Source organism: Podarcis filfolensis, assembly GCF_964270895.1.
Source record: "Podarcis filfolensis genome assembly, chromosome: 8".
Taxonomy (NCBI): Eukaryota; Metazoa; Chordata; class Lepidosauria; order Squamata; family Lacertidae; genus Podarcis; species Podarcis filfolensis.
The window spans coordinates 81,333,165-81,345,466 of record NC_139611.1 but is presented as its reverse complement, the minus strand read 5'-3'; the positions used below and the strand labels follow the sequence as shown (position 1 = coordinate 81,345,466).

Sequence of the window (12,302 nt, the reverse complement as noted above, 5' to 3'; positions counted from 1 at the left end):
TACCACAGAGCATTCTCTCAATCTCTCTCTTTCGCTCTCTCTTTTACTAAAACAGACCTTGCCCTGAGTGGAAATGTGTTTGTAGAAAAGACAGGGCGTGGGAAAAAATAACATTTCATATATAGCATTTTCTTTTTTTAAAAAATTATATACATTAATATATATATATATATAAACATTTCATTAATAAGAATCTCTAGGGCAGGGGGAATAGCTGACTGTTCTGCATACACTTCAGTGCAGGAGGCGGGGAGTGAGAAAAGCCTTTGATCTGAACATAAGTCACACTTGGTGGCCAAGAAAAATTGTGGGGGTCAAGGGAACCAAAACCTTACAGAGCCTTTTGCAGAAAAGCCTCTCTTTTTTTTGCAGAAAGTGCAGCCTTTTCTGCCCCAGTCCAAAGAGGAGACAGATGGCTATCAATGTGTTTCAGCAAGCAGAACGGAAAACATGGTTTCACCACGCCTGAGAGGTGGCCACCAAATTAAGTCAGAAGATGATGAGCGGTTTCTTCAAAAAGAGGAGAAATGTTTCTATAGGGTGGCCGTGTGTCCCCCAGATGGAAAGGCAGGGAACCCCGTTAGAAGGGGAGTCTGTCATGCAGCTTTAAAAAAGCAGGAGACAGCAGAGGGCAAAGCCTCCAACATTTCTCCGATGAAAATAGGGACGTCCTAAGGAAAAGCGAGATGAGCACCGCAACCCCAGAGTCGGTCACGACTGGACCTAATGGTCAGGGGTCCCTTTACCTTTACTTTAAGGAAAAGCAGGACATTCTGGGATCAGATCAGAAACCGGGACAGCTTCTGTACATCTGGGATGTCCCTGGAAAACAGGGACACTTGGAGGGTCTGAGGAGAGTGCGGGACCCTTCCTCTGCCAGTTGCTCCTCCCTACCCCACCCCAAACCTCCCCCCCCCCCGGATCGATGGCCAGAAGTGAAATCAGCCGCCCTGGACAACATGGCTGGGTGAGGGGGTCCATCTCAAGGGCAGTGGCAGGAGAGGGAAAGGCTCAGCTCCCCTCTCCCACCCGCTTTACCCTGACGTAACCGCAGGGGCAGCCAAAATGGCGGCCTCCAGAACTTGCTAGACTCCAATTCCCATCAGTCGCAGACTACATGGCCAGTGGTGAGGGGTGATGGGAGTTGCAGTCCACAACATCTGGAGGGCTGTTTGTGCCCTAAGTTAGCCCCCTTCATGGAAGGCTGGTGTAAGATATGGGTCCCACTTCTGTGAGGCCTACGGACAAGATGGTGCAATTCCAGTATAGACTCCACTTCCTGGTTAGTCCTCCTTATGCTTTGAGGCCACAGATAGAGGCAGGGATTAAGAGCTGCTTGCAAGCTTATTCAGTTTAGCATAGGTTTGGTAGCTTCAAAAAAAAAACAAAAAAACAAGAAATCGCAAGAATTGAAGAATAAAAAACTGCTCCCCCAAGGAGATGTTTTTGTGATAACACAAGCCTATCAAGTCAGTGCATTTTACACAAAATTGCACCTAAATCCTGGGGAGAATATTGTTAAGTGTGAATACATGGTGAACATGCGAACTAGGGCAGCTTCACGGTTTGGCGTCTGCATGTTTTGATTTGCTCCAAGCACAAAGGGGCTTGTGGGGTAAAAGCTGGCCTTTCTGCAAAGCGCTGCTGCTGTTGCAAACTGCAGGGAACGACGCATGGACTGTGCAGAACAAAATCAGTAACGAAATGTGCATTTATTGTGCAAATAAAATAAAATAAAAATCACTGTGCGGAAAGGCCTTCAGTTTAAGGCTGGAGCCAGACAACAGGTTTCAAGAGAGCTGAAAGTGGTTCAAAGGACAGTTCTTTTGTGGCACCGGTTCTTCTGACCGAACAGGTACGGCAGGTTTTGAAACACGAAAGCCTGCAAAACCTGTTTAAGCAAAAGTGCAAGTCGGATGAGCGTGTATAGCATGAACATTTGTCTTCTTCTTTTTGTCACCCATCTTCAGCTCTCAGGAAAAGCTGGAAAATGTTCTCAGCCCAAGTGACCGTGAACATGCAATAAGAAATTGCCAAAACATGCATTCAGCTTACCACCTCCCTAGTCTGGCTTTCATTGCTGGAAGGTAGCCAGAAAAAAATGAACCATTATGGTGTGATTACTGTTGTGAGCAATTGCACCCCATCCATGTTAGATGGAGAAAGCTACCATTATGTCTAAAACAGAATTCGTGAATCCCCTCTAAATTGCATGTGACTGGTGGGAGCTTCAGAGACTGTGTTCCCAGATGAAAGTATCATTAATCAAGGCACTATGCAGCTGGCAGGTCTGATTTATGGAGTGTCATTGAACTGATGGAGAGCTGGGACTTGCCCTCTGAAATATGGAGTTGTCTTCTACTTCAGTGGAGCTGTGATGTTTCAGGGGGAAAGCGATTACTGGCAATTGTGGGCATGTGAACTGGCGCAAAGAGAGGGTTTGTCACTAGCAAAAAGGAGCATACGAGTAGCTAATTCGGTTTGGACAACCTCCACTTATTTCCCTGGGTATTTTCCCGCAGGATTCTCATACAAGCCCCAGTGAAATGAAAGAAGGTTGGAGACAAAGAATCCTACTCTGATTGCACCCACTAATATTGTCTATTTCATATCCAGACGCCATTGGTGATCATAGCCTGCTGCTGCTGCTTTAGACGTCTGAATAACTCGGGAAATTCTTATCCGGATGTTTGCTCCAAGTGGTAGATTGGGTTGGTTGTGATCAGACAGGGTTGTAACATCTGCACGACGGGCAGGCATCCAGCAGGTAGGGCTTTCCCCAGCAGAGAGATGTGGGAATGGGGGAAAGGTATACCTGTTGAGTTTCTGCCTGCATTGGTGAAATGCAAAGAGTCATTGAGGGATGGCGAGAAGATGGCAACCTTCAGCTTTCCAGCAAAGTTAGATAAAGAAGAGTTTGGATTTGATATCCTGCTTTATCACTACCCGAAGGAGTCTCAAAGCGGCTAACATTCTCCTTTCCCTTCCTCCCCCACAACAAACACTCTGTGAGGTGAGTGGGGCTGAGAGACTTCAGAGAAGTGTGACTAGCCCAAGGTCACCCAGCAGCTGCATGTGGAGGAGCGGGGAAGTGAACCCGGTTCACCAGATTATGAGTCTACCGCTCTTAACCACTACACCACACTGGCTCCTACTCACTACTGCCAGGGAAGCTCTGGTCTGGCTGGGTGTGAAGACTTGAAGGCCAATTTGTTCCCTTCTCCCATCTCAAATGTGCTATAAAAATATACCTTCGGACCCCCGCTCTGAGATGCCCACCTGGGTATGGCTTCAGTGCCCTGTGGGATCTTTACCCCCAGGGAAAACGGGTTCCCAGAGGATTGGGCTGCGCAACTCTGCTATGGCTGATCAGACATCCCCCGATAACCTGTTGAGGAGAATTTGGTGCTGTGTGGACAGGGTGAGTTGGTCTGTCGGGCTGAAACCTGCACCAAAATTAACCTCCGGGGTCAGATTTAAAGACTAGGGCTGGCTCCCGAGAAGCAGTAGCGACTTTTTTTAAAAAAGTGTGCATCTGTGCACAAACTGAGTACATTTCCCTTGTTGCAGCTCCTTCAGTTGGGAGCCCTCCAGAACCTCTGTTTAATTCATCTCCACCGGCCTAAATGCAACCTGGGAGACATGGCAGTGAAACAGCTGGTAGTAAAATAAGGAGGGGGGAAGGACTAAGTACGTACCGCTTTCAGATGGCTGCAATTAGGACCGATACTTCCCACCCCCCCGTTTCGGTTAATGTGCCCTGCTCCCCTTTAACAGCACACAAACTGAGCAGCCGGGCTTTTCTCTCCTTCATAGCAAATCTATGCTCTGCCGGCTCAGCAGCTGTGTACCAGGCCCAACACGAAAGAGGCAGGAGCTGGGCCACACAAACACACACACAGAATAACCTTAGTACCATTGGCAAGGGCTCATCCCCACCTGCCCCGCCGAATCGGAGTAAATGTCGACCAGGTTTCCTCCGGACTGACATTCACTCCGATTTGGCACCAAAGAGCAGGTTTTCCGGGGGAAAGCAAGTTAAAACCGCTCCAATTTGTGCCTTCTAGGCCTGGGGCAAGCAGGAGCGTGGACGAGACCTCGGTGTTAGCGAGCTAAATTTGGACCACGGAGTTGCGGACGGGAGGTCAAATTGCTAAGGTACCTTCAACGTGAGGAGGAGAAAAGGGCGCAGCTGCCGGTCCTGTTGTGTTCCCCACTGTGTCCCCCCTCCTCCCCTGGCCCCTGTAACCTGAGATGGACTCCCCCCTTCTGCCAACATCATAGTCTAGAGTACATATCTGGCCTCAGGCTGGTGGTGTGGAGCATGACTGTCAATGCATGTACAGCCGTGAGACATACTCAGAGTTGGGTCAGTTCAAACTCCCCCCTGGAGGGGGTTGATGGGGAGGGAAGATCCTTGTGGCAAAAGCAAGGCAGTGGCTCATTTTGGGAGAGGAGGAGGGTGCGCCTCAGCTTGTGGAGTCCTCCATGAATCCCCTCTCCTCAGAGATAGGGGGGTTGTCTTCCAAAGCTTGCAGGGACTGCACCAGTTGGGCCGCTTGCGACCTCCCCCCTCCCCTCCCCCCAGCCACAACGAATAAGTCGCCTCGTCCCGTTCAGGCCCCTTCCTCAGTGGCGGCGCAGCTGGGGGCGTCCGTCAGTAGCCGGCTGCTCTCGTGAGGGGTGGGGCACATGACGTAGCGGCCCATGGCCTGGGGCTGGTGGACTTCGGCCGCCGTCACCGTGGGCTTGAGCGACTGGTTCTCCTTGGCCGGTGCTTCCTCAGGGCCCAGACCCCCGACGGCACCCAGCTCCGCCTCTCCGGGGGCCACGCCGTCGTCCATGTTGACGTAGAGGATCTCTTCTGGGTCCTTGGCTGGAGGGAGGGACTTGAGGATCTTCTCCAGCTCTTGGTGCAGGATCTCAAAGCTGGGGCGGTCGCGAGGGTTGAGGGCCCAGCAGCTCATCATCAGCTCGTACCTGTGTGGGTTCAAAAGAGATGTTATTTCAAGGGAACCTGGGATGCAGCATCCTTGGAAGTTACTTATAAGTGGGTACTTAATCTGCTGGGGATTTTGCCATGCTTCAGAAGGGGAAGGAGAACTCGTTCTCTCTCTCGTTTATATCCCACGTTTTTTACTTCCCCTCCTTAATTTATCCCTGTGAGGTACGTGAGGTTGAAACACAGTGACTGAAGCAAGGTCACCCATTCCGAACCATGACATGGGAAGGAGGGTTATGGGTTTGTTTTTGTTTTTATTATGCATTTGGTGGTTTTTTTATATTGCATTTTCCTGTTGGGAACCATCCTGATATCTACGGGTGAATGGCTGTATACAAATTTAATGATGATGATGATGATGATGATAATAATTGACTCAGCGGGGATTCAAATCCTGGTCTTTGAAATCCTAGCACAATACTGTAGCCCAAACTTAGGTTTCTCCAGCTGTTTCTAACTCACTGCGAGTTACAGGGAACCAGGGAGAAGGCCTTCTCGGTGGTGGCCTCTGCCCTGTGGAACGCCCTGCCATCAGATGTCAAGGAAATAAACAACTATCTGACTTTTAGAAGACATCTGAAGGCAGTCCTGTTTAGGGAAGTTTTTAATGTCCGATGTTTTATTGTATTTTTAGTATTTTGTTGGAAGCCGCCCAGATGGGCGGGGTATAAATAATAAATTATTTATTATTATTATTATTATTATTATTATTATTACTACTACTACTACTATTACTATTACAACTACTACAACTCCCATCATCCCTGACCACTGGTCCTGCTAACTAGGGATGATGGGGGTTGTAGTCCAAAAACAGCTGGAGACCCAAGTTTGGTAAAACTCTTCTCTGCTATGTCATAGCGGCTCCCGATTGTGGATGAGTTCAAGATTAATATCAGAGCTGCTCAGGGACCTTGAAGTTTTGTAACGGAGGCCTTAATTTGAGCTGGGGGGGTGGCAGTGGGTCAACCCTAGAACCCGTTTTCAGTTGCTAGGGTTGTAGGGCGAAAAAATTGAATTTGCTTGCCCGCTGAGTGAGCATAGTCACATTCCTAAGGCTGAGAGAGCCAGTGGTGGGATGTCATGAAATTATTTTTTGCAACGATACAGCTCCCTCTACAGTCCAGGCTTACTGATCATAAGGCAGAAAACCTAATTGGCCATGCTGCACAGCATCATGGGAAGACTGAGGAAGGAGATGCCAATTTGAAGAAGCAGTGGTGATGCTTACAGGCCATCCAGGCAGTCGATTGGCTGCTTGAGTCGGTTGCCCTGACGCAGGTAGTCGTAGATCTCACTGTTTTCCACACCTGGGTACGGCGTCTGGCCTCGCGTCGCGATCTCCCACATAGTAACGCCGAACGACCACTGCAGGAAAGGAGTCGGAAAGAGGGAATTAGATGCACAGAATTCAACTTCTCCCATTGGAAGGGGCGGCCTGTCCTGTTTCACCGCCTGAGGCAAAATGGCCGCCCTCCCGCCTCGCTTGCTAGGGTCGTGCAGCGGCGGCGGCTGGTGAGATTTTGTTAGATCTCACCAGAGACCGCTGCTGCTGCTTCACCTCACTTCTCTGGCAGTAGGGGTGAGCATGAGGGGGACTCAGTCTGCTTCACGGGCAGGCCAGCTCTGTCCATTGGTAGACAGAAACAGAAGCCAATTTAGTAGGACACAGAAGCTGGTCTTCTCATTGGGCTGTTCAGGAGGGTGGGATCAAAGGTATCCCCAATTGGCTGCTCACCACATCGCTCTTGATGGTGTAAACGCGGTCGGCCAGACTCTCAATGGCGATCCACTTGACAGGCATTTTGGAGATACGGCCTTGCCGGTAATAATCGCCGTTGTAGATTTTCTTAGAGAGGCCAAAGTCAGCCACACAAGCCGTCATGCTCTCGTTCAGCCTGTTGGGTACAGAAGCCATGTGTGAATGTGTGAGCTGCTCATGGGAGAGACGGATGTGAGATTGTCAAAAACCGTGGATCAAAGTTTGAATTAGAGATATTAAGTAATGATTCTAAAATTTTGGATATAATATACAGCTGAGTGATTGGGTAAAATTATGGAAAGAAGGTTTAAAATTTACTGCATGCAATGCCCTAAAAGAAAATGTGATAAAAATGATGTATAGATGGTATATAACACCTGTCAAGTTAGCGAAAATGTATAAAGTCAGTAATAAATGTTGGAAATGTAAAGAAAAAGAGGGAACATTTTATCACATGTGGTGGGAATGTAAAAAGGTGAAATGCTTCTGGGAGATGAAAAAAATGTTGAAATATACACTCATAAAGAAACCAGAAGCATTTTTACTGGGGACTGTGGGGAGCGATATAAATAGAAAGGAATGCAAGCTCTTCTTATATGCCATAACAGCAGCAAGAATATTACTGGCCCAAAAATGGAAGCAAGAAGAATTACTGATTGAAGAATGGAGAATGAAGTTAATGGACTATGCAGAACTAGATAAACTAACAGGAAGGATTCGAAACCAGCAGGACCAGAAATTCACGGAAGACTGGAGTAAATTTACGGACTATTTTAAAAGTATTTGTGAAGACCAGACAACGTTTGTAGGTTTGCAAGAAGTTTTGTAAGGAGTATTATTGGAAGTATTGCAAAAATGGAGAAGGGGGAGGATGATTTGTTAAGAGATGTGAAGGCAATATAAAGTTAAGAAATGCATAAGAAGTGGTTAAAACGGTGGATCATCAGAGGTGCTGATGGAAGTCTAAAAAGATTGTATAAGTGATAAGTTTTGTGGTACATTTTATAATTTATATGTTAAAAATCAACAAAAATATATACCGTATTTTTCGCTCTATAAGACGCACCAGACCACAAGACGCACCTAGTTTTTGGAGGAGGAAAACAAGAAAAAAAATATTCTGAATCTCAGAAGCCAGAACAGCAAGAGGGATCGCTGCGCAGTGAAAGCAGCAATCCCTCTTGCTGTTCTGGCTTCTGGGAAAGCTGTGCAGCCTGCATTCACTCCATAAGATGCACACACATTTCCCCTTACTTTTTAGGAGGGAAAAAGTGAGTCTTATAGAGCAAAAAATACGGTATTATAAAAAGAGAGATTGTCAAAAGCCACTAATCTGTGCATCCTTGAAATCCCCTCTTCCATCATCTCTCGCGTCACACAAACTCACATGCAATTGCGGGCGGCGAGATCACGGTGTATGAAGTTCTTGCTACTGAGATACTCCATCCCGCTAGCAATGTCCGTCATGAATTTGACCAGCGTCTGTGTGGGCAGGTACTGGAAGATGAGGAAAGCACAATGATCAGACACAAGCAGTGGGTGGGCTGCAGGCACCTCAATGTTTAACTCTCTTTCCCCTGTAAGAGGAGAGGCCCACTGGACTCCTGCGTGGAGGACCCAGGATCCAGCGGGCTCCCTTCACCTTCCCTTTGTCCCCCTCTAGTGGTCATTCTCTGTGTTACAGTTCGTTTGTTCGTTCATTAAACCGCCATATTGCTCCATAGCAAAGCTCTTGGAGAGGCTCGTATTGAAACAGAAAACCAAAACAAGCCTAGCAATAAAATGTATAAAAAGCACTTTATATGCATACTGAAAAATAAAACACACGCAAGGATTAAAATTCCCCAGTTAAAAACCCTAGTTCAAATAAAAGGAAACCAGCCCTCCCGATTTCAGGCCGAGAGGCCTGACATTTGATTCCCATACTCTCCAACACCTCAATAACAAAATCTGGGACACAATCTTCCAGGATGCTATCTTCCCTTTTTTTCTTGCGAGAGAACGGCAGACATCTTGGATGCCACGATCTTGTGCGATTTTGCACCGCAATCCAGAGAGCCAGTGTGGTGTAGTGGTTAAGAGTGGTAGTCTCGTAATCTGTTGAACCGGGTTTGCATCTCTGCTCCTCCACATGCAGCTGCTGGGTGACCTTGGGCTAGTCACACTTCTTTGAAGTCTCTCAGCCCCACTCACCTCACAGAGTGTTTGTTGTGGGGGAGGAAGGGAAAGGAGAATGTTAGCCGCTTTGAGACTCCTGAAGGGGAGTGAAAGGCGGGATATCAAATCCAAACTCTTCTTCTTCTCCTCCTCCAGTGCTTTTTTCGGGAACGGCACGCAATAACACATGTTTTGGGGTGCCACGTGACACTGTGGCCCTGAAAAAGCACTTTTCTGAGGGGGGGATTGAGATGCAAAATTGTGCAAGATCATCATGGCGTCCAAAGTGGCCGCCGTTCTCATGAGAAAAAAACCAGGATGTCTCAATTTTTCCAGGACACCTGTGCAGTATGGATTCCCCGCAACGGATATCTCACGGGGCGACGCTACATACCACCGGGCTCTCGCCAAGCCGGGAGTACAACAGGAAGCTGTGCAGGTCTCCATGTTTCATGAAGGGCAGGATGACAACCGGGGAGGGGTATCCTTCGCTCTCTGTGTTCTGCAGGCAAACTCCTGAGGGAAGAGAAAGAGTGTGAGTTTCTCAGTGGGCAACAGAGAAGACACGAGAATCAATGGCCAACAAGGACCAAAGCAGGAGAGAGTGCTCATGCGCTTGTGTCTTGCTTGTGGGTTTCTCACAGGCGCTGGGTTGGCCGTTGTGAGAAGTGGATGCTGGACCAGGTGGGCTGTTGGCCCACATCTCCTGATGTTCTTACATTCTTTACTCTTTCTACCTCAGCTTGTGGCAAGTTGTGCAGGCCAGGCCGTGCCACATGTGTGCAACGTGAGAGAACCACAGAACCTGTGATTCTCATGGTCCTGTATACCTGAAGGAGCGTCTCCACGCCCATTGTTCTGCCCGGACACTGAGATCCAGCGCCGAGGGCCTTCTGGCGGTTCCCTCGCTACGAGAAGCCAAGTTACGGGGAACCAGGCAGAGGGCCTTCTCGGTGGTGGCGCCCGCCTTGTGGAACGCCCTCCCATAAGATGTGAAGGAAATAGACTCTATTCCTTTATGCCACCACAGCCGCAAGAACTATGCTAGCACAAAACTGGAAAACGAAAATTATACCTAATATAAGTGAGTGGCAGGTTAAAATGGTAAACTATGCTGAGCTTGCCAGAATAACAGCAAGGATAAGGGACCAAGATGAACAGAAATTTCATGATGACTGGAATAAATATTGGATGTATATTGGAATCAATTTGTAGATAGCACTAGCGGGGGTAGAACAACTCTAACAGTAAGAGATTATTATTTAAGAGCGAAAATAAAATACGTGACTACAGAAGTTATTTGACACTTATCAAAGGGGTGGAGGGAAGTCAAAAGCTCGGCAGAGCCTAAAATAAGGTGTTTGCGCTTGTATAATTTGGTGGACATAATATGTAAAAAATATTCAAATGAACTTTGTATACAGTTATCTGTTTATTTGTGAAAATTCCGATAAAAACTTATTTGCAAAAAAAAAAAAAAAGATGTGAAGGAAATAAGCAGCTATCTTATTTTTAAAAGACATCTGAAGGCAGCCCTGTTTAGGGATGTTTTTGATATTTAATGATGTATTGTTTTTAACACTCGATTGGGAGCCACCCAGAGTGGCTGGGGAAACTCAGCCAGATGGGCGGGGTATAAATAATAAATTATTATTATTAACCATAGGCTTGGAAGGGACACCAAAGGTCATCGAAGTCCGACCCCCTGCAATGCAGGAATCTCAGCTAAAGCATCCGTGACAGATGGCCATCCGACCTCTGCTTAAAGACCTCCAAGGAAGGAGAGTCCACAACCTCCTGAGGGAGACCGTTCCACTGCTGAACGGCTCTTTACTCTTCCTGAATTCTTACTGTTTCCTGCATTTCAGGGGCTTGAGCCAGATGGACCTTCCAACTCTACGATTCTGCAGTGGTACCTGAGATTAAGTACTTAATTCGTTCCGGAGGTCTGTTCTTAACCTGAAACTGTTCTTAACCTGAAGCACCACTTTAGCTAATGGGGCCTCCCGCTGCTGCCACACTGCCGGAGCACGATTTCTGTTCTCATCCTGAAGCAAAGTTCTTAACCTGAAGAACTATTTCTGGGTTAGCGGAGTCTGTAACCTGAAGCGTATGTAACCTGAGGTAGCACTGTATAATTCTAAAGAGTGAGAGGGGTGAAAAAAGGAAGGCACGGAGGGGGAGGGAGCCTCCCCTCTCAAACTTGCACACCATCTGGGAGCCCCCTCCCCATGTCCCACACCTGCCCCCAACCCCCAAAAGTCTTTGCCCGTGAGAACATCCTCTTTGGGGGTCCTCTTACCCAACAGGACGCTCTCTTGGTGCGCCTTGTGCCTGAGAGTTATTTTTACTGTGTTCCTCCTTAATGTGAACCAGAGAGGGAGAAGGGGCTGTTGGGCGAGTCGCAAACCAGCATCAGCTGAGCTTCCACCCACCCCCTCTGTGGACTGTCAGAGCTCCCAGCATCCTTGCCAACATCTGTTTTCCCAAGAAGTCTTTTTTTCCTCCGCCCCCTCACTTGGAGTCCTGTTCCCTGGGGATGATGCATCCATTCTGCCTGCTTGCCTCCCCCCGCAACCACCATCCAAAGGCCGTTTCCTCTCTTCTGGTTTTTCCCAGGCTACAGCCTGCGGAATCTGCCCTAAATCTGCCCTACTTCTCGGGACGGCAATAATAATAATAATAATAATAATAATAATATATCCTGCCCATCTGACTGGTTTGCCCCAGCCACTCTGGGCAGCGTCCAAAAAAGTACAGTGGTACCTCGGGTTACATACGCTTCAGGTTACGGACTCCGCTAACCCAGAAATAGTACCTCGGGTTAAGAACTTTGCTTCAGGATGAGAACAGAAATTGTGCGGAGGCGGTGCGAGGCCCCATTAGCTAAAGTGGTGCTCCAGGTTAAGAACAGTTTCAGGTTAAGAACGGACCTCCAGAACGAATTAAGTTCTTAACCCGAGGTACCACTGTATTAAAGAAAAACATAGCAAAACACCAGACATTAAAAACTTCCCAACCCAGGGCTGTTTTCAGATATCTACGGAAAGACATATAATTGTTTATCTCCTTGACATCTGACGGGAGGGCGTTCCACAGGGAGGGCGCCACTACCAAGAAGGCCCTCTGCCTGGTTCCCTGTAACCTCACTTCTTGCAGAGAGGGAACTGGCAGAAGACCCTCGGAGCTGGGCCTCAGCATATAAGCCCTGGCTAGCAATGGCTACCAGCCGCGACAGCTATGCTTTGCCTCCACAGTCAGAGGCCACAATGATTCCAAATATATGCTGCTGGAAGTCACAGGAGGGGAAAGAGCTCTTGTGTTTGAGTCCCACTTGTGGGTTTCCCAGAGGCATCTGGGTGGCCGCTGTGAGTGCAGGAT

General features: G+C 48.0%; 1 protein-coding gene across 2 annotated transcripts in view; it reads right to left on the bottom strand.

Annotated features, from left to right (window-relative positions):
- Nucleotides 1-1,697: 1,697 nt before the first annotated feature.
- Nucleotides 1,698-12,302, bottom strand: part of AXL (AXL receptor tyrosine kinase) — an 81,212-nt gene continuing 70,607 nt past the window's right edge. For both annotated transcript variants that reach the window (XM_083626963.1, XM_083626962.1), the window contains 5 exons: nucleotides 9,316-9,437; nucleotides 8,152-8,261; nucleotides 6,741-6,900; nucleotides 6,234-6,370; nucleotides 1,698-4,980 (listed from right to left, as the gene is read on the bottom strand). In XM_083626963.1, coding sequence (XP_083483089.1) covers nucleotides 4,617-4,980; nucleotides 6,234-6,370; nucleotides 6,741-6,900; nucleotides 8,152-8,261; nucleotides 9,316-9,437 — 893 coding nt within the window. In that variant the 3' untranslated portion in view covers nucleotides 1,698-4,616. The remainder of the gene's footprint in view (nucleotides 4,981-6,233; nucleotides 6,371-6,740; nucleotides 6,901-8,151; nucleotides 8,262-9,315; nucleotides 9,438-12,302) is intronic.